General features: G+C 49.5%; 1 protein-coding gene across 2 annotated transcripts; it reads right to left on the bottom strand.

Annotated features, from left to right (window-relative positions):
• Positions 1-1,964: 1,964 nt before the first annotated feature.
• On the bottom strand, positions 1,965-27,551 carry FHL3 (four and a half LIM domains 3). 2 transcript variants are annotated; one of them, XM_054292568.1, is made up of 6 exons: positions 27,464-27,551; positions 6,328-6,509; positions 5,993-6,167; positions 5,221-5,390; positions 4,916-5,102; positions 1,965-3,804 (listed from the first exon to the last, which is right to left on the bottom strand). In XM_054292568.1, the coding sequence occupies exons 2-6, from the start codon at positions 6,481-6,483 to the stop codon at positions 3,653-3,655; spliced, it is 840 nt and encodes a 279-aa protein (XP_054148543.1). In that variant the 5' UTR covers positions 6,484-6,509; positions 27,464-27,551; the 3' UTR covers positions 1,965-3,652. The 2 variants fall into 2 exon arrangements, with proteins under 2 accessions (XP_054148543.1, XP_054148544.1); XM_054292569.1 differs by having other exon boundaries at positions 6,328-6,512; positions 27,464-27,547.

Here is a 27,551-nt window from a genome sequence, read left to right as displayed (position 1 = left end):
TCGTAATTTTTTAAATTACTCTAAGCCAAAAGCAAGAAAAAAAATTTGTCTTAATTAATGGCAGACAAAGATGATCCTTCACTGAGGAGAGGATGATGCTGCAGGTATGAATATTGTCTTTAATTATCCCTTGCATTATAGGCTGCCTCAAAGTATATAACTTTTCTTCATGAATGCCTGCCTAAAAATAAAAACAGAGATATGATTCTGAACTTAGTGTTCTAACGTTTATCTTTGCATGAAACTTCATCTCTGGAAAGAGAAGGAATTGAAATCTAGCAATCCAGCCACATGGCCTCCTTGTTTTGGGCTGCTGGCATCAGGAGGATTGAGGTGGGACAAGACCAACCCTTGCATGCCCACCCTCCTGGTGGGAGGAGGTGGGAGAAAGTTGTCCCAAGAGATGCTGTTTCGTTTCAGGGCAGCAGTGCAGCCTGTCAGGAGCTGGGAGCAGAAATGCAGAGAGCCACAGAATATCCTGAACTGGAAGGGACCCATGAGGATCATCAAAGTCCAACTCGTGGACCTCACAGGACTGCCCAGGCAGTGGCTTGAACCTGGCTCTGCTGTTAACGTTGTCCCTGATCCACAGTGGTGCAGGAGGGCACAGCTTGGGCAGATTTGGTCAGTGCCAGGGTCTCTTTCTGCCCCACTCTCACCTCACCAGCACAGCAGCCCTGGCCTGACCCCCCTCACACTGCTCCTCGTGCTTAATGAAATTTCCATGACTGTTTCAGAGCCACACTCCAGTCTCGGGGGATGTTTGTGCATGACATCACCCTCCCCCTCCTGTAAATCAGGCACTGGGCCATGTTCAGCCATGACCCATTCATGACAGGGATAAAATCCAGATGTTCCAGTGCTGCGTGCAGCTGGGTCATTTCCTTTTTTGGCTAAAAACGTGAGGCTCTGGAGGCTGGCTGAAAGAGGAGCCTGGGGGCCCCTTGTACAAAACCTTCTGTGGTTAATCCCTGGAAACAGCCCTGCAGAAAGCCCAGCTTGTGCTGCTGCTGCTGCTGCTGGAGGACAGGCTCAGCTGGGAACCTCGGGGCTGGAGCTGCTCACCCACCCTCCAAGGCACAGCACCAGAGCCCAGCCCAGGTCACAGGGCAGCAGCAGCAACAAAAATTGTGCTAGAGTTCCATCAACCAGCAGAGCAGAGCCTTTGAATGAGCCAGGAATGTGCACACAGCAGTGCCATGGTCCTACAGAGGCACCCCATGGGCTGTGCCCATCCTGCCACAGAGCAGCACCCAAAGGAGCCCAGCTCTGTGCTGGGAGGGCTGGAGCAGGCAAGAACAGAGCGAGTCACGGCAGCTGTTGGTAAATGTAATCTGTGGAAAATAGTTTCATATGTTAGGGAATACATGGCTCCCTGAGCGTTAAACATGAGTAAAGAGCAGGCAGCACTCGGGGAAGGCTGCCAAGAGAGACCACGGATATCCTGGCTGGAGGCTGCAGCAACATCCACCCAGGGAGTGCCCTTGGAATGTGGTGTGGGCAGTGCAGAGAGCAGGGCAGGGAGTTCTGCTCACTGCGGGGCAGGCAGGGCACACTGCAGGGCACACTGCAGGGCACACTGCAGGGCACAGAGCTCTGCACAGCGGGGCTGGGTTGGTACCACAGCCACCCCCATGATCTCACAGCCAGCCTGCAAGCACAGAGCAGCACCCCATGTCCTGCTGGGGCCTGTCCTGGACAGACAACAAGCACGGACAGATGGACATCCCCAGCCCCAGGAGCCACCCAGCAGGAGGAGGGAGATGCTGTGGCTGTGCCACAGCCACAACCACAGGGCTGGTGGTGCTTTGGGAAGGCAGGCGCGAGCACTGTGGAGGTGCCCATCCCCAGAATGGGATCAGGGGTGAGGCAAGGCTGAGCAGAGCCCAGCACACACCCAGCACTCTGCCCTGTGCCTGCTGTTCAAAAGACACAGAAGAGAAAATGTCACGAAAACTGTTTATTGTATAAAGCTGTAGGAAATACAGAGGATGTTGAGGTTTAGGACAATTCCTTCTGGAGATGGCTCCAAGCTCCTCTCATAATAGCAAACACACAAACACTGATTTGCTGTCATCAAAGCTTCCAAACAAGGATTCAACAAGGATCTGAACACAGAGTAATAACACTTCAACATGCATAACATTTTCTGTTCCTAAGTGAAGCCCGGGTGGGGGGCTAGCCCCTTTATCCTGTAGTTGTGTACAAAATGATGGATATTCATGACAAATGAGTACAAAAGGGAAAACACCCACAAGAACAGGTTTTCAGAAAAGCATGTGGCTGACTAAGCAGGAAAGCAGGGTTGGCAAAAGTGTCCCAGCGAGACAGAAGCAGAAAGATGTAGAGACAAGGCAGGCATGAGCATCCACTGGGAGGGGCCTCAGCCCAGGGCCAGCTCAGCCACGGGGCAGGGATTGCTCAAGGCCTCATGTGAGTCTGGGATGGCTCAAGACACCCTGTTTTGCATTTAGGGCCAACTGGGCAATGCAAAGTCATCCCCCCCTCACCCCCCAGGTGCAATTTTTGCTTTGCTTCTTGTTTGGGACCCAGGGAAGGATGAGTGTGGCTGGAAGGAGCCAGCACTCCCTGCCTACCCCTGGGGACACAGGCAGCCCTGGAGGAGCAGGTTGTGGACATCCTGCTGCCCCCTCAGCTGCTCTCTGTGCTGCAGCCCTGAGCTCCTGCAGACCCTCCCAGCAGCTGCTAATCACAGGCACAGTCTGTGGGCAATTCTCCCTTCTCTGAATGAACTATCTCTGGTGCTCTGATAGATGGATCCTCATGAGAGGGATGGAGAAGGAATAAAGCCCTGAGCGCTCTCAGCCTTCAGCATGCCTTTCTCTAGATCTCTGCCAGATGCACCTGAGCATCAGCACTCCCAGGATCAGCCACCCCAGCCATGGAGGTCACAGCACAGGTGGATGGCAGTGGGGCAGGTGTGGGTGGGCTGAATGCCCTGTACCTACAAGTGACTGGAGCTCCTCATTCACAGCTAAGAGAGCACTGCCATGGAGGTGCTGAGCAAAGGGTCTGGTCTGCAAAGAGTCAGGTGCTACAGAATTCCAGATGGATCCCATCTGACAAGATGCATGCTCTTCTCCTGGCCACACTCCAGCTTGGTGTCCCCAGACCTCTAGAACAAAAGACAGTGCCCCTCATGCCCGGGCCAGCTGTGCATATGGGAAGGCTGTGCAAAGCCAGCATGGCCAAGCTGCATGGCCACTGCCTTGTGTCACCTAGAGAGAGGGAAGCACATTGGGAAAGGAGAGAGGGCAGTGCCAAGGGGTGAATACATCTGCCAGCACGCAGATCCAGCAGGCCAGTGCCAAAGCCACTCCTGCCCTTTGCTCAGCTGGGGGCCTGGGCTCGTGCCTGGTTAGACTGGAAGCAAAAAGAAAAGAGTAAATAATGGGGGGGGTCTCAAAGCTCCTTTTTCAGCTTTATTTACCTTTGACTGCACAGAGCCATAGCACAGCATACTCTAGCCTTCAGGGAGGGGGCACAGGAGCCCCCTGAACACACCACAGCTCAGGGTCAGCCCCCATCTCCTGTGCCTCGTGCTCAGCCCCGGCAGTGCTGCTGGGAACGTGGCACAAAGGCCCTGGAGAGCAGAGGAAGGCCCTGCCCCGCCCTGCCTGCCCTCGGGGGCTCACAGGTCGTTGCTGCAGTCACGGCACAGGATCTGGTCGTTGTCGGGGATGAAGCCCTTCCCCACCAGCGAGGTGCTGCAGCGCGCGCAGTTGAAGCAGTTGTGGTGCCAGTGACGGTCCTCGAAGGAGACGTATTTGCCACCACCAAAACCTGCGGGAGGGACAGAGGGCAGGGTCAGAGGCTCTGGGGAAACTGGGATGAGCTTCCTGAGCAGACTGATCATCTCCAGGTCAGGTCTTCACACGTGGCACTGGTGGTGGCACACAAAACACAGCCCAGGATCAAGTAATGCGAATCTCCACTCTGGTGGGGGAAAAGCACTAAAATTGCTTCAGAGCAGACTTTGCAGGGTTGACACATTTGGACCAGAACTATGATTTTCTCCCCTAGGAGGAGATGGGACAAGAGCTGCACCATCACAGTGGATGAAGTCAGACAGAACTTATCAAACATGGAAAGTTTTGGTTTGGCACCAAAACCACGCACATGCCACGTGGGTGTGTGTCCACTGTGATGTGTGAGAGCCAGGCACCCTAAGGGAGATCTGTGTGCCCAGCTGCCCTTCAGAGACCCACACTCAGCACCATAGCAGGATTGCTCACAGTGGCTGGAAGCTCTGCCTGAGGGGCTGCTGGCAGCTCCAACCCTGGAACTTCTCCAGAGGTTTAATCAAATCCTGGGAAGAGCCATCCTGCCACCAGCTCAGGCCAGGCTCCTGCAGAGGCTCCACAGGAGTTTCCTTTCTCTGCTGGCAGTTGTTGGACTGGTGAGCTGTGACCCTCTTCTCCCCAGGGCTGCCACAAACTGATAAGGACCAGGGGGAAGTGGGTGCCTGAGCTGAGTTCTCAGCCAGAATCATCCTCTGAGTCACCAGCTGATTCACAGCTTCTCCTGCCCTCCCAGCAGCAAGAACCTGGGAGGTGCAAGGGGGAAGGTCAAATGGGGGAGGGCAGGAAGGAAGCCAGACTCTCTTAAGGGGTTCTGCAGAAGAGGATCCCTTACTTCCCCTGCCTTAGGCAGGTACAGCAGGTCCAGACTCCCCTGCACCAGGTGCTGCTCTAGGCTTTCCCTGTCCTTTTCAAAGGATATGGTCATCACTATCAAGAAAGGCAAGCTAAAGACCTGAGATCATGCTTTGAGAAATCACTTTGGAGCCTTTACCTGTGGGTAGAGGGCATTCCTCCCACAGGACACAGCTCCCCACTAGGGACAGAAGTAACCCCAGGCATCACAGGGCTCCTCAGAGAGCTGTTCTGCTCACCTGTGATGGGCTTTGTGCAGGCACTGCACTTCTTGGCATAGAGGTTCCCAAAGCACTTGATGCAGTAGGGGTTGTCATCCTGGGAGGTGAACTGCTGCCCAGCCAAGGGGGTCTTGCAGCCCGTGCACACAAAGCACTCCTTGTGCCAGGGCTCATCCCGGTAGGTCACTCCTCCCTTGGTGAGGGTCTGCAGGAAGAGAGCACGTGCTGCTGGCACACAGGCAAAGGGAAACAGCCCAGCTGGGGTGCTGGCACCTCTGACAGGGCTCAGGCAGGAGCAGGGAGCTCCCTGTCCCCTCAGGTACCTTTTTGCAGCGAGTGCAGCGAGGAGCGAACTTGCTCTCGTAGCAGGGGACACAGTAATAATCCTTCTTGTCTGGGATGAAGGAGCGGGACCCGATGGGCTGCTGGCAGCTGCTGCATATGAAGCAATGCTCGTGCCAGGTCTGTCCATTGTACTCCAGCTTCCGGGAGCCTGCAAAGAGAGCCCTGCAGTGACACAAGGGAGCAGCACACACACACACACAGACACACACAGGGACAGGGACCTGGGCAGTATGAGTTGTGCTCCTGCACACCTGGCTCTATGTTCCCCTCCCCGTGGCAGTTCAGGACATGGAGCTGGAGAGGGGCTTCATGCCCACAGCACAGCCACAAGGGGAGGGCTGCAGGAACATGTCCCCAGCACTGGCACAAAGGCCATGGCAGAGAGGCCTGACGTAACCTACATCTGATGATGGTGCCAAAATAGCCAAGTAAAGACACACACGCCTTTGCCTCAGGCCGTCTCCAGAGACACTCACACATCTTCAGTCATTCTGTCTTTACTTGTTAGCACACAGCAGAAAATGCCCAGGAAACCCTTCGTTATCTCCTCCCTCATTCACTTCCCCACGAAAAAGGGGAACAGATAGATGGGGCTGCTGTGGTGATCACAGCTTGCCCAGCAGTCTTGCTGGACAAACAAAGGACAGGAGGGCAGGAAAACAGAGACCCAACTCTTCCATGCTGCTCTCATGCTGGACCTGCAGCCCCAACTGACACCGAGGGACCAGGAACAGACTGCAATGCTCCTACCTGGCATGACAGTCTTCTCACAGGCGATACATTTGGAGGAGAACTCGCTGCAGTAGCAGTCGTTGCACAGCAGCTCCTTGCCCTGGCAGGTGAAGGGCTCATCGGCCAGGGAGCGGTCGCAGCGGAAGCAACGGAAGCAGTGCTCGTGGTAATGGCGATCCTCGTAGTACAGCTCCTGGGAGCACAGCCAGCATGAGCAGGGAGCCAGGGGCTGGGGAGCTGGCCTGCTGGTCTGCAGGGCCTCTGCTCACCCTGCTGGTCTGCAGGGCCCCTGCTCACCCTGCTGGTCTGCAGGGCCCCTGCTCACCCTGCTGGTCTGCAGGGCCTCTACTCACCCTGCAGTCGTGGCCGATCAGCTCCTTGCACTCGTCGCAGGTGTTGGCGAAGTGCGCGTCGTAGCAGGGGATGCAGTAGGGGCCATTGTCCATCTGGATGTACTTGCGCCCATACAGGGACTCCTTGCAGTTGTCACAGTCGAAGCACTCGGTCATGGTGCCGGTCTGAGGCCCTCCTTCACCTGCTGAGATCAGGGAGGTGTGGGTCAGCATGAACTTAGGCTGTCTGAGGTGTCCCTGTGCAACCCTGCCAGCTCCAGAGTCCCTGCACTGAGCCAAGAGCTGCTGGCAGCACAGGGGACAGACCCATGCTGCCTCTCACCCCCTGCTGCCCTCTGTGCCACCCCACTTGCCTTTGCTCCCTGAAGCTACCTGGGACCTTTCTCTCTGGCAAAGAATGAAATGAAATTTCCAATTCTCCTCCAAGCCCTGGTGAAGGGAACTTTCCATGCTGTGCTCCTGCTCTGGGGCTGCAGGCACTTCCCTAAGAGCCTGCACACATCAGGGCCTTCAGGCTTATTCTCCACTTCACAGCTGGAGAACTTTGGTACCACTCAGAACCTGGACATGCCAGCATGCAGCTAAGCTTTGCTTCCATCCTGAGAAGTGTAAAACAAAAAGGGAGAAATTTCCTGCATGAAAAGTTTTGGTTTGGCACCAAAACCATGCACGTGCCACATGGCTGTGTGTCCACTGTGATGTGTGAGAGCCAGGCACCCTAAGGGAGATCTGTGTGCCCAGCTGCCCTTCAGAAACCCACGCTCAGCCCTGCATGGTGTGTAGCAGGATTGCTCACAGTGGCTGGAAGCTCTGCCTGAGGGGCTGCTGGCAGCTCAAACCCTGGAACTTCTCCAGAGGTTAAAAGCAGCAGCTCCGTAGGGAAGCAGAGATTGGGCATTCTGCTCTGTGCCTTGGCTGTGGAGCCTTGTCCCAGCAAACTGTTCTGCATGTGTTGTTCCAGCTATAAACACTCTCCAGGGAGAAGCTACAGGGGCAGATGGGTGTTCCACAAGCACCTGTTGGGGCTTGGCATGAAGGAGATCTGACATCTCTCCTTGCTGCTTATCTCCCCCACAGACAACAGGTTTGTGGAACTACTCTGCTTTCTTTGGAGCATTAACCCCAGAACAAGAATATCTTCCTCCTGTTTGGTTCAGCCTGGTTATTCCTAAACATGGAGTTTTCCACTTGCAAAATCACACCCTTCTTTAACCCAGGTTGCTGTCAAGTGTGGACAAGCCCATTGAATTACACGGGACCTGTCAGCTGCAGAGCACCTCCACTGCAGAGTTCTTCACAAACCCACTCACTTCACAAAGAGCAATTACAGCTCAACCTGCAGCTAAGCATTTAATGGTCAGGGAGCTCCCTCCCAGCGCCTGCACCCCCTCCCCACAGCCAGCTGTATGTTGGGAGGCAGCCTCGGGGCAGGAGCTGATCCAGACAGCTCTGACTCACGGCCCAGAGCTCCCCAGGGCTATTCTTGGCCAAGCCACACAGCTCCCAGCTGTTGTCAAGCCCGGTATGTGCCGATAGGACTGATGGAGAATAAATCCAGCGCTCCCGCATGGCTACGTGACCAACTGAGGAGGAACAAAGTTCCTTTTCAGACACTCTCACCAGCTGCCACCCAGGCCATGCCCGCCCCGTGCCCTCCAGCCTGGCAGCCCAGCGTGTGTGGCTGTGCCTGTGGCAGCAGCTCCACAGCCTGTCCCTGCCAGCAGCACGGGCTGGGGCCAGAGCTCCAGCAGATATCCCCCAAAGCTCCAGCCAGCAGCCCTGTGCCTGCACAACTGGGCAGTGCCCAGTGTGTTACAGGGCACAGGGCAGTGCCCAGTCTGCTACTGGGCACAAGGGGGCTTGGTGAACCCAGTGCTCCACCAAACCTTCCCCAAAGCTCCAATCCTGTGTCTACAGAACAGGGCAATGCCCAGTGTGTTACTGGCACAGGGCAGTGCTCACTCTGTTACTGGCACAGGGCAATACCCACTCTGTTAATGGGCACAGGGCAATGCCCACTCTGTTACTGGGCACAAGGGAATGCCCAGTCTGTTACTGGGCACAGGGCAGTGCCCAGTCTGTTACTGCAACACAAGGCAATGCCCAGTCTGTTACTGGCACAGGGCAATGCCCAGTGGGTTACTGGGCACAAAGCAATGCCCAGTCTGTTACTGGGCACAGGGCAGATTCAGGGTGAACTGCACCTTGTGCTGGCCCCCGCAGTGTCCCTCCCCTCTGGGGCACCCCCAAGGTGCCCCCTGACTGGGCAGCAGCTCCCCTGACCCCCACACAGCTCCTGGCTGCTTCTCACCCCCTGCTGCCCTCTGTGCCACCCCCTTGCCTTTGATCCCTGAAGCTACCTGGGACCTTTCTCTCTGGCAAAGAATGAAATGAAATTTCCAATTCTCCTCCTCCCCTGTCCCAGCTCTGGTGGAGGGAACTTTCCAAGGTGTGTCTGTACTAAGAGGAGCTGTAATGAGCACTCCTGCTCATTAGGGGCTAAGGCACTGCCAGAGTTTCCATGTTTCTCAATGGGCTGCACTTCAGCTCTGTGGTCCAGTAATACAAGCCCAGAGAACATCAGAAAACACAAAGGAAGCAAAAACCAACTTGAATGAAAAAGATGGGATTTTACCAGTGATGAGGAATAATCCTCCTGAGCACCACCACCCTGACCCTGATGCAGTCAGAAGAGGAAATGAAAACCAAACCCCTCCAGGAACGACATACCAAGGAGGGCCCTAAAGCAGTGGGACACTTTGAGCAGTTTTTCCCCAAATCTGTGCTCCTGCTGCACACTGGGGGCTGAGAGCTGAGTGTAACCCCATGGCCCTTCACACCAGTGCTCCCCAGGCTGGGGGTGCAGCAGAGCCAGGCCCAGGAGCCTCACGTGGCCAAGGCTGCACACGGGAACAGACTTTGTGCTGCCTTGTCCACAGAACAAGAACAGGCCCAGGAAGTTTGCTCAGGGTTATTTGTGTTAGATAAGCTGTTTGCTCCCTTTGTTCTGCTCCCAGATGCAGAGCTGGGCAGGGATGTTGAAGCTGGGCAGCACCAAAGCAAATGCAGCATCTCCGTCCCTGAGATGTGGTGCTGTGAGACAGGAAGAGCAAAGTGGGACAAAAGAAATGGAGTAAAAGAAATAGTGGAAAAGCCCACAATTCTTACTGTGATTGTAATGATGAACCTGGGAATTGCCTTCCTTATGAAGGACAGAGAGTTTTAAAATGCATTAAACCCCTATTTAATCAAGGCTCAGACACAGAAGGCACAACACAGGCAATGCTCTGGTGCCAGGGAGCCTGTGCTCATCCTCTGCACCACCCTGGAAACATCGGCTGTGTGTGGAGTGTGCTGGGCTGATGGCAGCAACGCCCTCCAATGCTAACCAAGGTGTTGCCCTGTAATGATGGGATTGCAGCTGTAAATGGGGTGTTTGTGCAGTGCCAGATGGCTCCAGTCTGGGGGGACAAGGCTTGCTGGAGCAGGAACCTTGTACAGGGTGGTGGTGGAGCTGGATGTGGGGTATTGCTCAGCTGTCTCACTGGCTGTTGGAGGGCAAAAATAAACACAGATATATGCCTGCCAGCTGCCTCCTCTTTCCCTGGAGTTCCCTGAAAGATGTGGTTGTGCTCATGGAGCAAAGGAAGTTCAGATTTTCTCCCGTGCCCCTGAACAAACAGCTTTAGGAACAAGAGCTCCACTCACAAACAACATTCAAAGTGCTCCACGATGCAAATCTGATCAGTCTGGAGCAGAGCTCAGAATAGCCTCATGTTTGGAAAAGGTCAGCAATTTGTCAAGGAAGCACAGCAAAGTCCACTTTCTAATTAGAGAGTAACATGCACCCAACACCACCCTGGTGTCATTGTCCCAAGCCACGGCTTAGCAACAGCCCCAGGAGATCACTGCATTAATTTTAGCACCAATAAACCAGGGATTTGTTATGCAAAGGAGGCAATACAGACAGAGTAGGCCTGATCCACACAATCACTGAAGAGTTTAACTACTTTTTGAGATGGTTCCTCCTACAATGAACTCCTTAGTTGTGGAGTCTTGTGTGTGTGGTGAACCTGTACCCCATGTAACTTCACACCAGTTTGTTGTTTGTGGTCAGCTCACAACCAGCTGCTCCACAGAGTCACCCCAGAGTAATCCACGGGGTTATTCCTAGGGAAACACTTCATCTTTCCAGGACACAGGAAAAGACCTGCCTCTGACTGTCTGTCAGGTCCCTGCCTATTCTCACCTCCCCGCTGTCTGAGCACAAATATAAGCAATTGCAGCTCACACCTAAACAGACACACAGAGACAAAGCACCACCTCACTGGGACAGGCAAGTGTTCCCCATGTAAGGATGAAACCCTGCAGGGACATGGCTTTGAAAGACAGTCCCCAAAGCACTCCAAGGTCAGCAGAGGAGAAGAACACTTTTTGTTCCTGCTAGCTTTCCAGAACCATTATGGGTCCTGGAATCTGCATGAAATTGTTTCTGCTTGCTGCCGACCCTAAAAGGCAAACCAGCTGCTGGCTCTGAGGAGCAGCTCCAGCCCCTCTGTTATGCTGGGAGTGCTTTCATTCCACGTTTCCTGACACCACTTCTGGCCATCTGCACAGGGTCACTGCGCACCCTGGCCCCAGCCCAGCCCAGGTTCCTGGGGTAGGGGTGCTGTGGGGGTTTCTCCACACTTCTCATGCCTAGCTGTGCCCTGCCACTGCTCCCAAAGCCACCAGCACTGCAGCAGAGCTGCAGCATCCCCAGGGCTGTCAGGGGAGAGGTGCCAGAGTGCCCCAGCCTGCATAGGGCACCCTTGGGAGCAGAGTTGCACCAGAGCTTCACCCTCCTGCTTGCAGCACCAGTGAGTCACTTCCTGCCCTCAGCTCTGCCCTCCAAGCTGCCTTCCAGCCTCAGCCTTCCCCAGAACAGCTCTGAAATCTTAAATAGGAAGGGCTCCAGCATGGCAAGAAGGAGATTTTTTGCAGGGACAATCAGGACAGCCACAGGCCTCACACAGCAGCTTCCCCATCACCAGCACAGCCAGAGGATGCTGCAGCTCATTTCTCCAACACACAGGGAAAGTTTGGTTCTTACAGGCAGCCTCAGAGGCAGCAGATAAGGAGATCAGCTGGGTGTATGGCCACATCCTTCCTCCACTGTGACAGTGTTCATGAAGGTTTTAGGATGAGGGAAGAGATGAGGATCTGACTCCATGTTTCAGAAGGCTGATTTATTATTTTATGATATATATTATATTAAAACTATACTAAAAGAATAGAAGAAAGGATTTCCTCAGAAGGCTGGCTAAGAATAGAAAAAGAAGGAACGAATAACAAAGGCTTGTGGCTTGGACAGAGTCTGAGCCAGCTGACTGTGATTGGCCATTAATTAGAAACAACTCTGTGAGACCAATCACAGATTCACCTGTTGCATTCCACAGCAGCAGATAACCATTGTTTACATTTTGTTTTTGAGGCTTCTCAGCTTCTCAGGAGGAAAAATCTTAAGGAAAGGATTTTTCATAGAAGATGTCTGTGACACTCCACCACTGGTGTGTTGTGCCATGCATGTGCACACACCGAGCTGTGCTGAGCAAGCCTTTCCCAAGCATGGGCAGGACACCCTCCTGCCCAGAGCTGCCATGGGCTGCTCCAGGCTGTGCAACAGATTGAGTAAAACGGCTGGCAGCACTCTAAAGAAACACCTTGCATTTCAAATAAAATAACTTGCTGGCAGCAAGGGAAGAGCTTCCTGAAAATGCCCACAACTCTGTGAGGAAGAAGCAGCAGAATCCGTTAAAACTGAAGGAGCAGAATCTGACAAACCACAAGACCTAAACGGTTGCATGACTTTAATTCAGTCTTGGAATGACAAAATAAGGGTTTCCCATTGTTCAGAGGAGATCTTTGAGTTGCCCCATCCAAAGAACAAAGCCATATCACAGACTGCTCCTGGCAGCTCTGCATGTAGATAAAGGACAGTGCCAAAACCACACCTATCCCATAAATGCCTGATTGTACTCTTAAACAGAATACAATCAGTAAGAAAATCACACCTGCCTCCAGCCCCCAGCCTGCCCGGGGGTGCCTGCAGGAAACTGTGACAGGGACATCACACCTGGTCCAAGGTGAGCAGGGCAAGCTGCCACCACTGCTGTGCTGGCTCCTGAGATTCCAGCAGCACAGGCAGAGGCACAGGAAACAATTCAGCCCTAATTCAGCCCTTGCTCTGCACTTTCTTTAAGAAAAATTAATTCTACCAGGATCTGAGAAAGAAGCTCAAGAGTCCCTACTATGCAACCATAAAAATAAGAACTCGGCCTACTAAAAAGAGAAGAAATTATTTCAGAGTTAAAAATTTATTACTAAACATCTGTAGGGGTTAACTAAGTATTTTAGGTTCTGGACAAAATCTTGGTCGTTCAGAGGTGTAGCTAACAGCAGTAAAACTATTTGGGAACACGCAGAGCAGGCAGCCTATGTCATTCTGCTGACATTAAATTGGAATGTTTGCTCAAGAGATCAACTGTTAATCTTATTCAAAATGAGCACAAAGTAAGCAAATTCTGAGCACTCAACAGGAAGTCAGGAATTGAAGTCATTTGGGCACTTTGGACCCATAACACTCCAACAGACCATTAACAGATGGAAGAAGTCTGAGAGCAGAGGAGCAAGATAGGAACACTGCAGAAACTTCTGGCCAGCTCTGTCAGGCAGTTAAGAAACCCATGGCTCAAAACCATGCCAGGAGAGGGTCTGGCTTGTCTCTGAGGAGGCTGCAGAGAAAAGAGAGGCTCCTCGTGACAGGTACCTGTGGTGCCACGTGCCAGTGACAAGCAGGGGACACTGGCAGCGGGCACAGCCACCGCTGAGGCAGGGGTTGGCTGAGGGCAGCAGCTGCACACATGGTCACAGTGGCCATAAGAGGAAGAAAGATGCTGAAGCCAAGCTTCAGGGAATGTGAGTGATCACAGGAGCTTTGGTGTGATCGGAGGAGCAGGAGCTGCAGGCCAGGGAAAGGGCTGCTCCTGTCAGTTCTCAAAAAGGAGCAAGGGACAGGTGTGCAGTTCTTCTCAATAAGCACGTTGTGAGCATGCTACAATCTAGCACTGAAAGTTTAATTTTGAATTGGTTTGTACCCCTGTAACCCACAGCCCTATCAATTCCTCATGGCTTATCCAATTTAACAATCTGAGGATTCCTGGCAATCCTGTTTTCAAGATCTCTTTGCCCCACAAAATAAAGGTCATATGCAGTACAACAGAATTCAAACATGCAAGCGTGACAGGAAATGACTAACTGCACACTGAGGCCAATGTACCTTCATCTTGGATCAGCTCAGCACACAAGAATCTTGCAACTCAAACAGACATCACAGCCTATATGCAGAAAAAATAATCTGACTGCTCTAGTTGCTAGTTCTTGGGGCCTGTGCATCTCAATGTAGATATTACTGCAGAATAATGTAATTCCGCTCTATTTCCCTGAAGTTCTCTCACAACTGAATCCTTACACTGTAGTTTGCACTTTGCCTTCCCTTAGAGACAGCTGCTTTTAAAATTGAGGATGAAGCCTTTCTTAATTTTGAGTCGATACATAATTTAAGTCAGTATTTACAAAGCTTTTTGCAGTCCTTAATAAAAGATCCTTATGAGGTTACACCTCTGTTTTGCCCAAAAAGGCAATCAAGGGACTGCCCCAAGCTCTGGACACAGCCCTATGATGGTGTTTTAGCTCATGTCCTGAAAACCAACCTGTACAATTTGAACCCACTCCCTATTCCCTGTCTCCCCAGCAAGCCTGAAAGCTCTTTTGCTGATCAAGGCTCTGCTCAGCTTCATGTTTCTTTTTCAATAAACAAAGCAACTTTGACTTCCAGTAGCAGGAAAAGACACATATCCCAGACATGCTTTATTTAATGCACGCCTATTACTTAAAGGGCAAAGTGAATTTTTTCACCAAATTTGGTCAAAATGCTCCCTCTTCCGATTTGATTACTTGCTTCCCAAAGAATCATTTGCAGTTGGTTTCTTGCATATAAGCAGATTGATGGAGAGAGGTGATGGGCAGCCGAGCTATGGCAGTTTTGTGCTTTTTGGGGGGGTCTCTAAAATCAGCAGAGGGAAGAGAAAGGTGACAGGATATTGCAGTGACATTTGTGCACTCTCTCTCTGCCCCAGATCCCCGAGGGCCTCCCCACCTGTGCTGGCTCCTGGCCCAAGGAACAGGGACACTCTCCCTATAAAGCGCTTTTTACAGCTGCTGGTGTCCCTTGCGAGCCAAGGCAATGCCAGCCCTGCAGCACCAAGCATGCGAGCAGCTTCTAAATCTGAGTGCTGGCAAAAGACAAATTGTCTCATGTTACCAGCCCGGGAACTGCTTGGCTTGATGGTTGTCCGAAACAAAACCGAGGATCATTTGTTGCCAGGGAGATGCTGCGTGTGCCAGCTGCAGCCCTCCGAAACAGGGCAGCGCTCAAGGGCAGCCCAGCCGAGCGAAGGGGACACAAAGGGGACACAAAGGGGACAGATGGGATGGCTGAGAGAGGATGAGAACACCTTCCAGCCACTGCCCTGCCAGGGTAAAAGTGAAACAAGCTCCCTTCCGTGACTGAAGACTTCTCTGCCAGGTGATCTGCCCAGCACGTGTCATTTACCTTCATGATACAGAGCTTCAAACCATTCTCACCGATACCTTTAAAATTACTCTTAAGTACTGCAAAATTTTAAATAATAGAAGCTATCAGTTGTCACGTATTTTGCATAACATCTCTATAAAGTAACTCCTTGCAAGCACTAAAAGGAAATTTGCAAGATGCAACATGCGTGCTACTGTTTCTGGGCAGGAATAGTCTTGGTGGTAGCCATGAAAGGGAAAACTGTGCCACATCCAAAAGACTACGTGGAAACAGATATTTTAAGGGACACAAATGCCCACAAAATGTAGGAATGCCTTTATAACACGCAGCTACACATGGAGTTTCCAAGCCCATGCCCCTGCCCACTGGACGTGTCCATGTCAGAACTGGAGCTGCTGGCAGGCAGCTCAGTAACCATGTGCACTGACTGTGCCTAAAAACTCACAAAGAGAGGAAAAGCTGCTCCTTTACAGAAAAAAAAAAAAAAAAAAAAATCTCACATGAACAGAAAAGTAACAACATTAAGAGTCCCTGATCCAGGTCCATGGCTCCTTTACAGAGCCTCATTCTCTAATTCACATCTGAGATTTACAAGGAATCCTACATGAAGCTCATCTCCCACAGGTTAAAAAGGATCAGAAAGACCAAAATTTTCACTAAGAGAAGCTCCTCTCTTGGCAACTTTCAGCTGAAGACCAAGAAGAGCTGCAGTGTCAGCCCTTGAAGCAGATGGGAAGCAATGCCCATTTCTTTGCTGCAGGGAAGGTGCTCCACACTCCTTGATGCTGATGCACACTCTGACTATTGGGAAAAAGTTCCCAAAACTGTTCACATGCTCAAGCAACCTGAGGATCAGGGACTTCACTGCAAAGCCAACATGCTCCCTCTGTTCTGGAGCTGCTCAGAACAAAAGTGCTCCATTTACAAGCTGTTTGTCCCAAACTGGCAAACCCTGGAAATAAAAGCGCAGCCCACTTGTGTTACCTTGCATTGCTGACAGCGATGGAGCTGCAGGAACCCAGCTGTGCCAGGGTGCTCCTCTACCTCACCTCAGCCAGGTACAGCAGGTGCCACCAGGCACACACTCTCAGGAGTAAATCATCACTTCACTAGCAGACACTCAAGTGCCTGTCCAGCAACAAAAGCACTCATATCATAAACCAAGGGTGACATCAGCACACGGATTGTGTTTCCTACAGGGGTTTAAATGTCATTACTTGTGACTAGAAATCGGACACTTGCAATAAGTTACTCTAAATTTTCACAAGAGACATGATTCCAGTTTTGAGTAGATGTGTTTCACTTCCAAAGACTTTCTATTGCTACACGTCCTAATGAGAGAAAAAAAACAAAGAGAAGAAGCAAAGCTCCTAACATAAGGTGAAAAACTCATTAATATAATTATCAGCCTGACTTAACAATCAGGTGCTAACAAGGTGAGCAGCAGAACCTGGATTGTCACTTGAAAGGGTCACTGTGGCTCAAACAGCCTGATCTACTCATTATTCAAGGTCTCTGCATTGCCCTCTTCCATTTTTATTCAAAGTTCTGCTCTACATCTTCTAAAATGAAAACTCCAAGCTATCAAGGACCTGACAGCATTATTTCATCATCCTGTAGTTGCTGCTGTTTCACATGGCACGAAGCACAAAACAATCTGTGCACCTTCACCAACCTGACATGCAGTTTTGATTTCCCACACTCAGCTCTGGGCTCTCCAAAAGCAACACATCCAACACTTCTGCACATGCACATTGGGCCAGATTTAATCTTTCTGTGAGTTACGTGGTGTTTGCACAGCGTTGTGAAATAGCAGAAATAAAACTTTTCTTGGCTGAGATAGATGCAAAACACGCTGTGCACTTTTTGCTTTTAATGACTCTTGGTGAGTTCCACTACTAGTCTGTGTATTCCAGAATGTTCTGAGTTAGGCACTCAGCAATTTCTGAGTTAAAGGGAGCCACTGAAATGCCTTTAGATTTAGATGCTGCCTTTTCTTTTTGAAAATGTGCCAAGGAAAGAGGAAGATGAGAATAAAGAATCCAAATTTAAGGACACAAACTAAAGATTTACCTGGTTAGCAGTTTAGCTCCCTGATTCTCTAATTCAGTGACACCAGCTAGGTGGTGATCCAGTGTAAGTTCATTAATGCAAAAAGTCCTCAATTTCCAGAGCTGCCATCCCACACCTCTCACTGGATTGTGGCTTCCTCAATTCCCTAACAGCTGTCAGCAGCAAAAACATTATTTACCCTTGTAATACCCACAGGTCAGGGAGTAATGCTATCTCCCTCCTGGGATTTGCACCTCAGAGAGTTCTGGCACTGGGCATGGCCTGTAGAACTAAAAATGGAACCAAGATCCAAGTCCCATCTTTCTTCTCCTTTGGAGATGCAGCACATACCCCTGTCAGTGGAAACTGTGACAGCCACCAATGTGGGGTACAGACCTGCACCTACAGATTGCACAATCCTTACTCTGTGAGGAGAAGGGAAAAGGGAAAAGGAGAAGGAAGAGAGGGACGTGGTCTTTAAGGTGCTTTCCAACCCTGTAACAGACAGACAGTGCTGTGCTGTTACAGAGCACAGCTAATCCAGAGTCATTCCCCAACCAACACCGTGCCTCTGCTGGCTGCTCCTGCTATTTAAACTTGGGGTTGAGGAGTGAGCAGGCTGAGCTGGGACAGGGCAGCACCAGGAAGTTATGCACCAGTTCCAAATGGGTTCATTCTTAGGAAAGGAAAAATCCACGTTTTCCTTAAATGAGGGTGGTGGAATTCCAAGGTGAGGTCAAAAATCAGGAGTTGAGGCTGGTACTGGGGCTCATGATGCTGACAAATGCAGTCCTTGCACTCAGGGACAGATTAGCACCCATGTTATAATTTTTTGTTGTCTTCCCATCCTGAGCAATACCCAGAAACAGTGATATCAGGTGTGGACCTCAGAGAGGAATTTTTGTCTTCAACCATGCTGAAGGTTAGGCCTTTCAGATACACACTTTACATTATTCCCTTTCTTTTGTTTCATTAGGAGAACTACAAAAAGACATTTTTCACAAGAAGCCTGAGTGCACATGCAGGTTGTGTATGATCTGCAGCCACGCAGAAATGCCCTGAACCACAACAGAAATGAAGGAAATCTTGTGGGCATGGATCATTCCAGAAATAAGGTTGCTTTACAGCTACAGGAACAACACATGCATTCTAAATGGGTAAGATACAGGCTAAAAAACCAACTGCTAATTGTTTTTACAATTTGTATTTTATATTAAAACACTTCCTTAATACCTTAAGAGGCAGAGCTGAACTTAGAAAGGATTTTTATGGCTAAACCTGAAAGTAGGGATCTAGAACAGAACTAGTCCATTACATTTCAAAACTTGATCCTGGGTTCTGCCTCAAGCAGCTGGGATTATTTTACAAGTTAAGCAAATTCCTGTTTCTAAAACCCACTCTGATATTTAAATAAATGTGGAGAAGATGCTGAGTAGTCACTCTGATTCACTGATAACAAGGTCAGAACTGCATTGTTTGATGGATTTCTAAGAGAACACTTGAAATTTGGGCAAACAAATTTAAAATATCAAGGTCAGATTTACATTCCAGGGTAATAATTAAATACTTAATATCTTGTGGTTCCACTATTTTAGATTTTTCTACACACCAAAATATTTAGTCATGTGAAAACCATCTGTAGCAGCTGGAAGACATTCATTTGGCCTGCCAAGATTAATTAGTTTAAAAAATACATAAATAAAGAGTTCATTTTATTTCCAAAAAGCTGTTGCTCTTGGTTCTTTCAGGGTGCTGGTGATTAATGCTTATGGAAGGTTCTCAAAAAGAGAACCTTCCATATCAGATGCCAGTTTCACAAATATCTGTTAAGTAAAACAAGGCCTGTGTTTAGGTTAATGCTCTTTGGACTAAGCCAAGTCATTTTTCACAGCAATACAAAAACTAGCTTGCAAACACTTCAATCCTTATTTTTAGTCTTTCCTCTCTCAAATCTACAGCGCTGAAATCTGCTTTTAAAAATTAATGAAATTTCTCTTCAGGACTGGGGTTCAGATACCCATGTTTAAGAATTACAAATCTAAGTCTCCAAGCATGTCTTTTCTCTCCAAGAAGTTCCTGAATAATCTTCAGAGAGCTTTTCAAAGTCAAGTAAAAAAGACACTCAGCTGAAACTATATAAAAAGGGTTAAATTTGGCTTAGCATCCATAGGGATCACTTTTCTGGCCAACAGCTTGCAAAGGGTTATTTCTTGGCTCATCATTTCTGTTTTGCTGGAAGATGTTGAGGTTTTAGTGAAGTTTCTGCAGAGCACGCAGCAGCATTCAACATTTTTTTGCTCAGCTAATGAGCTAAGTCATCACAGCCCTCCAATGGCTTGAAGATTATGGGTGTAGGAAAAGGGAATGCTCAGAGAGGGGAACTTTTGAGCAGCCACCACTAAACTGCGGTTAAAACAGACACCAATGACTCTATTCAGCTCCCAAACCTCAGACAGTTTCCATTTTCTCAATAACAAAGCATTTTTGTGGAATGAGGTAACAGCTTCCATCTGCCAGGTCGACATCTCCACTAAGATTTCTCAAGAGTGTGGCTGACGAGGGCTGGCCAGCAGAGCCAGAGGCAGGAGAGTCCCTTTACAACACAGGGACAAACTGCCACGGGACAGACAGACGTGCAGAGGAGCCTCTGTGGCACCATCACAAACTCTCCTGGGAGTTTGAGCCACGAGCAGCCTGGAGCAAGCTCCACACACTGCACAGCTGAAGAGCCAGAAGGTCAGAAAAGGGTTGGGGATTGTCACTATGGGTGGCCAGGGACAGGCAGGAGGGAGCAGAATGGGTGCCACAGGTCCAACAGCCCATGGTGTGGGTGGGTCATGAGCAGAAATGCGTGATTTAGGAGCAAAATCAGGCACACAGTGCCAGATGTACAGTGCAAAGGGTAGGGCAGACATCCCACAGCACTGCCCCTGGGACTGGCCACTCAATCTTCCATGCACCACCCCACACCTGAAATGCCAAATGTCTGAGGCACAGCAGTTACAGCCTCAGGGCACAGCCTGGGAGAGGGTTTGGTTTTGTTCTTTCCTCATTTCTTGAATTTGGCAGCCTATGTTTTGATCTCTCAGTTCCAGGGATGCTGAGCACCCAGTCATTCTTTTGATTTCAGACAAAGCCCGCTCAGTTCTTCTGAAAAGCAGACCTTCACTTAGACCCAGATGAATATTCCAGCTCCTGTCAGGACCCCCTCATCTGACTCCTGTCTCCCTGTGAATGGTCACTGAGCTCCCTTTTGAGCAATTTTGAGACTCTCAGCTCCAGGTTCAACTCCCCCATCTGGTTCTCCCATCTAAAGCAAGGCAATTTTCCAGTTGGTTTTCCGATGGCCTTTGTATTCCTGTAACACTTCCTCCTGAAGTTTAGAAAATGCTAACACTAATCTCCTCACTTTCTAGTGTAATTCCAGCTGTGTGCCCACACGGATACCTGGTGAGTGCCACATTCCTAGTCAGGACAAAGCATCTCCCATTTTCTTCCAACGAGGAATGCTGCTGTCAAATGCCAAAACCCCACTCTGCTAATACTAGCCTTCCACAAGGTCAGCCAGAGAGGACTTCCATCAAGGATGAGCTTTGCTGGAGAAGGCTCCCTGGGGATTATCAGAACAGTACAGTCAAGCCCAGATGGCCACAATGTGCTGAGCACATTTCCCGCAAGCACAGCAGCGAGGCAGAGGCCTCCACAAATCAAAGTCCACCCTGATTTCTGCCATCTGCTCAACACTGAGGGCCAGGCTGAGGCCTTTGGGAAAGGTCAGGGTAGTCTTACAGGCTCTCAAGATATTGCTTTTGTTCTCACTATTTGCTTCTCAATTCCTTCGTTAGAAGATACTAATCTCTCTGTAAGGCACTTACTTGGAGCCAAGACTTTAGATATTATTGCAAAACATATGCTTAAAAGAGACTGGAAATTATGCTGGCAGTGTTACAGAGGGGAGCAAAGCACAGCTTTGGGTCAAAACAAACAAAAAAAAATGTAAGCTAGTAAGCAATTCCCATGCAATAGTTTAGGAGAGCCAGCAAAAGCTTCTTCTAGAAAGAAAACAATGCTGTGAGAACGAAGCTAAGGAGAGCTGGCTCTTGGAAAAATAAAGCAGCTAGTAATGAGCCAAAAGCACATATCCAAGAGAATCTTTCTGGGAAACCTACGCTGGAAAGCCCTGAGGGAATAGGGACCTTGAGGCTAAAAGCTGGCAAATTACTTCATCAGTTAAGGTTGGTCTCAATGTTTCCTACTGTGTAAAAATAATTTGTTTTAGCCTACAGGTCTCTACAGAGCACTGGGTAAATTCAGGCTACTTCCTTTGGGAAGGGAAACGCAGTGCCTGGCAGAGCCCTGCCCAGTGGGATATTTTCAGGGGTTTCCCACCATCCCTAGGCTGGCCCAGCACACTCAGGCCTTGGTGAATGAATTCTGCTGAATTCCCTGGGAGCTGCTGTAGTGAACTGGGCACCACATGCCCATTACTGGCATGGGAACATCCCCTGAGCTGTCAATGATTATAAGATGATGATCATGCCTCTGTAAAACCACCCTCTGGAGGCTCATTCACCCACGATGGATGCACTCAGGACAATGATCCTGATGTATCTCGTTTTCCACAGCGATAAGGAGGAGACTTTGTTCTCTCTCTCTCAGAGATTAGTTCATGCACCCACCAAGATCGAGGTGCTGATAGAGAGTGGCAAAGGCAAGGTCTGTTCATTGCCAGTCCAGCTGCACAGCCACAGCACCACACCAAGAGCACAAGACAATGAACGTGTGCTCCTGCGTCAGCACAGAAAATCCCCACATTGGCAGGGGATATCAAGGTGCTCTCTAATGACTTTCTTTCTCTTCCAACTGCTCTGATTCACGTTGCCATCTTCCCTGCAACTGACCTAAATAACATGTTCAGGCAGCACTGCAAGTGTTTCCATCTCATACTGCAATAACAGTGAGATCTTTGCATCTGGGAAGGGAATTTCACAGGGAAGTGGCACCGCAGGTGAATTCACAGCGTCCTGCTCAAGAAAGGAACAGAAGCTCCCTGTCTTATCCCATCAGGGAGACTTCCTGGCTGCAGGAGAACAAAGGTTGCCCAGGAGCAGGGAAAACACACACTAAGTCTGTGCCCAAGCCCCAGCAGATCTGAACAATGTGGGCAGATTACTCAGTTACCTCATTTCCAGGTGTGCTGTCAGCATGAGCCACGACTGGCTTGGAATTAAAGAGGTAAAACTGTTCCTAGATCTGGGCTTAGCCTGCATAATTTATGGTAATTATTACTCAGTAGCCATTAATCCTTTAGTGCCATATCACACACTCAGCCCTCAGTTCTCTCTTTTTGGGCATCACAGACCATTCCACTGCAGAAGGGGCTGAAGGACAGGGTGCAAGACCACACTGGATCCAGAGCCAAAGGTCTCAGGACGGGAAAAGCAAGGAAAGCCACAGCAGAAGGACTCCAGTAGGTCAACCCTCTCCAGACACACAGTGAGTGTGTGTGCAGGTAACATACAGGCACTTAAAGCAGCCTTAATCCCAAATAAATGCAGTCAGGAGCTCTGCAGCTCCTCACTGCAGCACCAGCTTTAACTCAGGTGTCCAACAACACACAGGAATACAGGGGCAATTCCATCCCTGTCACTCCACTGTGATACTCTCCTAATCTCATTCTTCCCTTTACTGTAAACTGAGGCACTTCCAAAAGTAAATATCCATGTAAGTATCTCCATTCCTTCCAACCCCTAGCACATTACAGATCTCAGTGTTACCTTACAGCAGTGGCCCCCACAGGCTGTGTGCTGAGGAACTGAAAAAGTCAATTAAAAATGCATTTATTGCCAACAAGGAAAGTGACTGTGGGGAATAAAGAAGAATATTCTGAAGCTGCATGGCCTGCCACAGCACTTCCAGCTTTCAGGTGAGGCAGGGCTCACCTGGGGCTGGTGATACCTTGCAAGGCAAACACTCAGCAGCCTAACAGATGCCTTTCCCACTCTGAAGATACATATGAATGCAGATACAGTTCCCCTTTTGCAACAGAAAGGAAGTTGTACTTGATCCATACCAACTCTTTTTCAGGTAATTGAGCTTCAAGACTTAAGCAGAAAAGCTGCCAGCAAAACTTGTGCCTCTTTGTGCTACAGTTAGTCCGTAACAACTATTCTGAATGTGTTATCTCTAGTTTTTATTAGCTCGTATTTACTTTGGCTGCACATCCAAGCAGTCATTTATACAGGGTGAGAGAGGAAAATCTTGGACCTGCAACAATGGCCAAGCAGTTTAATCTACCACTGGGGACAAAGACTTGACTCCTATTGGCATGGAGTGCTGGCAGGGTCAAGTGTAACATGTGCTGGAGGAAGCACTAGGGAAGCAGATCTCTGACTGTTCAAACAACACCAAGCATTTCCTCGAGCTATTCAGAGTTCTCTCTGCCCCTCCTGTGCAGAGAAAACAGCTCCAGCTGTCCAGTCACCTGCGCTGGCTTCTCCATCGCTGGATTCATGACACTGGGGGCCGCCAAGAGCTCCAGGTTGGATGCAGCACATTCCTCATTCCTCACAGCTCAGATGTTCAAAGCTAAGTTAGGAAGCAGTCAAGATCATGTCCTTGGCATCAGCACCAAGTTGGTGCTGGAGGATAATTTATATTCCTGAGCAGAACTGGCACTGGGCAGATTGGCCATAAACATCAACAAACTGTTGCTCCAGCCATGACACCAAACAGAAGGGTTCAGAATTAATATCTGGTTTTTTTTGTTGCTGTTTTTGTGAAGTTCAAAATACCTCACACAAAAGAACTCTGCAGTTTGCAAGTGGGGGATGATCTACCAACACATATTCAGAGGCAAATAAAAAATGAAATGTATTAATATTAAGAATCAGATCACCACAGGCCAAATCAAATCAAAGTGAGACTAAGAACAAGAACATAAATTTCAGGATTTTTATTCCATTGCTCTTCAGATTTAATGTTAAGACATTATTAAATAATTCTTAATTTAGCCCTAATGACCATGTCCTTCTGATTCCTCCCAGAGTAATATTATTCTCTTGGTGGGTCCCTGTGAGTAAGGGCAGAATCATTTGTTAAAATCTTTCTCCATTTAGCAAGTATCTGCAGACAAAGTGGTTCTGCCGGGGTGAAATACAGGAAGGTGAAAGCCATATGGCAGTCTTCAATTTCCCCTTTCCTTTCACAATCAGAGCCTTGATATTTTCTTCAACAGGAATAATGACATTCCCCTTCCGTGTAAACCGCTGACAATTGTATTTTACACCTGGTAAAACCAGAGCAAAACGGAAGGAAGAGAAGAAACAAAGACCAAGGACTTTTCTCAGCGACTACATCTCCCCAGAATGAAGTATTTTCCTTTTCCCACCTCAGAGCAGACAGAGCCCAGTAGACACAGCCCAGCCTTGGTGGGAAATGCCCCCTCCTCGCTGGTGAGTGGCAGCAGGACAGTGCCCACTGCAGCAGCTTCACAGAGAGCAGCCAAAAAACCAGAACAGCCTGTGCAGCTTGGCCCTTCTGCCACAACCTCACTTTAAAAGTGACCCTGAAGCTCCTGGTAGTAGTAATTTGAAGATTAAATACTACTGATAAAGCTTTAACAAGTGGTCTTCTCCCTTTCCTAGATACAGCTGGTATTTAGGGTTACAGCTATCCCCTCCTTTTGAAAAAAAAACCCCACCTGAGTAAAATGCTTAAATTGATTTTCATGAAGTTCTCCCTGAATTTTTCCAGTTTGGCCATAGAAATTGCACCTATTTCAGCAGAAGCAAAGTCCCCTAAGGAATGAGCCACTTGCACTCTGAGCAGAGCTGCAAACATCATTGGCATCACCTTCCTGCCAGAGCACCTGGGCACGAACAGCACATCTCAACCAGGGATACTGAACACCAGAGGAGAAATTATTCCTTACTTGAGCAATTAAAAGGAATTATGGAGCTGTTTGACCTGTTAACAGGTTTAATTTTTATTCAGAAGAGCCAGACCCCAGTTTTCTGGGTAACTTTTTATCACACAAAAGGTGAAGCAGAGCAACAAAGTTTAACTCCTGTTTCTCTCCTGAGGTTGCTGCAGCAACTGTGGCTCATCAAGCACAGCCTCACATAAGCTACAGGCAGCAAAAATCCTACAGATATCAATGAGAATCCTGGTGCACCACCATGAAAATCTTGTGCATCAGTGCTGCAATTACCATAAAAGTCCTCTTTAAGGGAGAAGGTGTTAGAAACACTTTGGGTATTGAGAGTAATCAATTTTTTCCACCTTTTTGCTGGCATTTCAAACAGCAGCCAACCGTGTAACAGCAGAAACTCAGCTGCAATTAGGAACACAGCAGAAAGCACCTTACCTCATCAGGCAAGCAATAGAGCAAGCAAGTCCTGGCTGGGAGCAGAACACAGCCCTTCCAAAGTTGGTGCACTGGGAATTTTGGGAACCTGCCTGCAGGGAAGTTTTTCCTGGCTCCATCAGTTAAGGGTTCACCTCAGTCTTGAAGCTGCTTTGTCCAAAGCCAGAAAAGAACGTGGCTAAACTCAAACCCCTCAGAAATCAACTGACAGCCAGTGAATATTGCCTACAGTCATACAAGACTGGTACACTACAGACAAAAACACCAGCCAGGAAACACTCCTGCCTTTCCTCCCAGGACAGGATGACCTGGAAAAGGTGAGCAATCCTACTGCCAGCTGTGCTCTGGGACAGCAGGGCTATTCCAGCACCTGCTCCAGAAGAAACCACAGTGCAAAGCAGGGGCTGAGCAGAGGGAAATGTGCTGCAGGAACAGCAGCCACCTCCTGTCCTCCCAAAGGCTTGGGAACCACGGTGACCCTCAGCACCCTGCTCACCTCTCAGATGCTGTCCTGCAGGCAGGGGAAAAGCACAGATTTTACCCCAAGAGGCATCTCAAAAAACCCAAGACAGAAGCTGAGATCATGGAACAGTTCACAGGGCTTCCTGCTAGGGAATTCTGGCTGTTTCCAAGCACTGCCCTGCCTTCAGCGTGTCCCACCACTCCCTATGCACAGGTTTATGGAGTTCACACTCCAAAACACACCTTGTGCTGTAGAGCAGCCGCTATAATTAGTGCCCACAACTAACCATATCACCTATATTTTTGTCTCCTGGGCTATGCCACCCTGTTAAAAAGTGTGCAAAATTACAGACCAAGCTGGGTAAGAATAAAACTACTGCTGACAATTCTGTGCCTCAAAGGAAGTGGTCAGCAAGAAGAGCAAGGGAACAATACAGTCTCCATGTTAGGAAAAAGGAAAGACGGTGGCACAAAAGTAAGATAGAGGAAATATCAGACTTCCTCTTTCCTCTTTGCCTATCATGAAGTTAAACCACATATTGGCAAAGGAAATCATGGAAATAAGGCAGTTCCAACACCTGGGCAGCTAGGAGAGCCACAGATTTCTAATGCTTGGTAGAAGAGTCAGAAAAGTAAAAGGAATGTCCCTACACTCCTCCCTAGAAGTCTGTACAGCCACCAGAGCTTTGCCCTTTCCTCTGCTCCTAGGAATAGGTTTTCTGCTTTGGAAAGATTCCTTTACCATTTTCAAAACCGGGAAACAATGACCACAGCAAGTTCAGATTTAAGTAAAGAGACCACAGTATCAAATCCTGCCCCGTGAAGATACATAACGCTGGCACATGCCATCCATTTGTGCTGCAAGCCTGTGGAGAGAAATTCCTCCCACCACGCTTCACCCAGGCGAACTGGAAAAGTTTATCCAACATCCCCATGAGTTCTCATTAAAGTGTCAGCGGTTAAGGTAACCACAAGTACAGAGCTGGAAACGGATAAAGAAAACAGTAAAAAGTTACCTGTAAGAGAACAAATCTGAAACATAACTGTGTTGAGGAAAAAGAAAATTGCAAAGATCCTGAGCTGTTTTTTAATGTGAGATCCAAACTGTGACTTCCGAGTCTTTGTCTAGCACACACACACAAAGCAAGGCTTAGAATCCTCTCCCATAGCTACCCTGGGATTCTCTGGAAAAACAGAAACCACTCCAGATGTGCTGAAAATTTTCCTGTGCTACATTTGAGCATTTAGTTATGGTTTACTCGCGGGTCTGTTGGTCGGATAAAGCCTCAGCACTCTCTTCATGAAACACTGCTCAAACTCTCAACTTCTGGCAAAGGGGCACGGCCCAAAGGCTGCGGTTTTCAGCTTGTGGAAAGCGGTGCGCATCGTGCTGCGGACCGAGCCCTCCGGCAAGCCACGTCCCTGTCCCGCCACCGCGATCCCGGCAGGGGATGCCCGGACCCCAGAGGGCACCGGGGACACGGTGCCTTCCCTTGAGCCCCCCGGGGCACCCCCGCCACCGCCCGTCCCGTCCCGCCCGGGGCAGCAGGGCCACAGCGGGCAGCGCTTCTTCATCTGACCCGGCCCGCTCTGACCCGGCCCGGTCCGGCCCGACCCACCTGCTCGGCGTGGCGGGGCCGCGCTGCCGCTCTCGGTGCCCCGGTGCTGGGCAGACCCGGCTCAGCTCGGCGCCGCTCCTCAGCCGCG

Source organism: Melozone crissalis, unplaced genomic scaffold (genome assembly GCF_028551555.1).
Source record: "Melozone crissalis strain CALT ecotype California unplaced genomic scaffold, PUWL_Pcris_2 ptg000111l_1, whole genome shotgun sequence".
Classification (NCBI taxonomy): domain Eukaryota; kingdom Metazoa; phylum Chordata; class Aves; order Passeriformes; family Passerellidae; genus Melozone; species Melozone crissalis.
This window is presented reverse-complemented; position numbering and strand designations above follow the sequence as displayed.

Excerpts from the sequence above, each read along its gene's own strand:
- FHL3 (XM_054292568.1), bottom strand. The coding sequence starts at position 6,483 with ATGACCGAGTGCTTCGACTGTGACAACTGCAAGGAGTCCCTGTATGGG. Across the intron at positions 6,168-6,327 it reads TGATCGGCCACGACTGCAGG|GAGCTGTACTACGAGGATCG; the intron begins GTGAGTAGAGGC and ends CTGTGCTCCCAG. Across the intron at positions 5,103-5,220 it reads GCTGCACTCGCTGCAAAAAG|ACCCTCACCAAGGGAGGAGT; the intron begins GTACCTGAGGGG and ends CTCTTCCTGCAG.